We start from the raw sequence: 1,757 nt of genomic DNA, 5'->3' as shown, positions 1-1,757 counted from the left end.
ACTCATTTCCTATGCTAAACTTTTCTCTGCCTCTTATTCCTTTTGCATTTAGTATATCCTGGCCCTCATCACTGTCAAGTCCTAGTTTTACAATTTTGTTACAGCTGAGTTAATAGCCCTAGCAAACAAGCCAGTCCCTACCCTATTTAAATATAAATAATCCATTCCAAAAAGCTCCCTTCTTCCATTGAACTGGTCCCACAAGTACAATAAAACTCCACTCAAGATTTGATTGCAATATATAAAATTGTTTTATTGGTACATTATCCACTCAGCACCTGAAAGATTACCCTAATATAAAAATGTAAAATATAAAACCCATACAATATTTTTTATTGTTACATCACTACCTTGTACTATGACCTCAGATACTGTTTCCACGCTGCCAAACTTGGACGAGGCCACACAAGTATAATTGGCTGAGTTGCTGATGTTCTTTAACTCCAGGCTGTTTTTACCAATAGGAATGTTATGCTCCGAGGTGAGATCAACAGATCCTTTTCTCCATTTAACAAATGGCATGGGTGAACCTACAGCTACACACGTCAAGTTCAAACTTGCTCCTGGATTTATTTCATACTTTTTATCAGGAGGAATGGAAAAATACGGTGGTACTCTTCGGGCTACATTGGAGTTAATCAACATGCAAGAGAGTTAATTGTGAAAAAAACAACAACACTTTTTTTAATACTAATAATGTTTAGTAAGTGATTGTTTTTTGGATTTATAAATGTTTTCATGTGTATTTCTATACACATTTGAGAGATGAAACAGCACAATATAAAGTATACACTTAAGCTACATTTAAAAAAAAATCGTGCATCATCTATCTATCACTCTGCTGGTATCCACGCTGTCTCTGGTACTTGACAGCCAACAGTCACTGTATTCTCATTATATAAATTGAGTACTGTTTTCTTTTTTTTTTTATTCTTTACCTTTATGTACGAATGAAATATCTATTAAGTAACAAACAACATATTATGTTTAGCTGAATTTCAGAAAAAAAAATATTTAAGTGTAGATGTAGTATAGTATGGCATGGAGGATACAAGTTTTTTTTTTTTAAGATGAATTTGTGTAGAATTTCAAAACCAGTGTAAAGTGAAATCAAACAGGCCCATATTATTACTGAAAACCTATGGTATACAAGTTAAGCAATGCATGCCTTTTGAACCATGAAGATACACACACACACACACACACACACAGAAGTACGTGTCTATAGTTATGGTTTTTATTGTATATATAATTTTACTTCAATTGTTTACTTTAGCTACATTTTTAGTTGCCTTAGAAACCCTAGCTCATCTGCCTCATAGTGTATATGAAATATTAAATAAGACATTTTTTATATTAAGAAACTGATTTTAGTTTCCTCTAGTGGTGAAAAATAGAAACTAATTCTAAAAATCCACAAGTGAAAGTAAAGGAGAATACCTTATAATATGTCAACATTACATCTACCATAATCAGTGCTGACAATACCAGAGCTCATTAGGCCAGCTGGGATACATAGTAGTGGTCTAGGTACTAAATATACTAACAATTTTCATGAACAACTGTTATGGTGTGAACCAGATTAAGTAAGTGAGTTGTAAGTATTATAAATTTTATCTAAGTAATTTTCACATAAGATTTTTAGGATAAGAATTTTTTTTTTTTTTCATTTCCCATAGTCCTTGCGGACCGTTGAGCCGATGGCAGATCTTCCTCTGCCATCATTTCTAAAGCTGTTTCTTACGTCAAGGATGCAA

At 32.8% G+C, this 1,757-nt stretch overlaps 1 protein-coding gene across 1 annotated transcript in view; it reads right to left on the bottom strand.

The window, feature by feature from the left end:
• The window catches only part of LOC111089436 (tyrosine-protein phosphatase Lar-like), a gene marked incomplete at its 3' end in the record, with an annotated part of 19,484 nt that overhangs the window by 2,694 nt on the left and 15,033 nt on the right, over positions 1-1,757 (bottom strand). Inside the window, exon 5 of the mRNA XM_022401921.1 lies at positions 351-623. Within this exon, the coding sequence (XP_022257629.1) occupies positions 351-623 (273 nt within the window). The remainder of the gene's footprint in view (positions 1-350; positions 624-1,757) is intronic.

Source organism: Limulus polyphemus, unplaced genomic scaffold (assembly GCF_000517525.1).
Source record: "Limulus polyphemus unplaced genomic scaffold, Limulus_polyphemus-2.1.2 Scaffold6228, whole genome shotgun sequence".
In the NCBI taxonomy this organism is placed as follows: Eukaryota; Metazoa; Arthropoda; class Merostomata; order Xiphosura; family Limulidae; genus Limulus; species Limulus polyphemus.
This window is presented reverse-complemented; position numbering and strand designations above follow the sequence as displayed.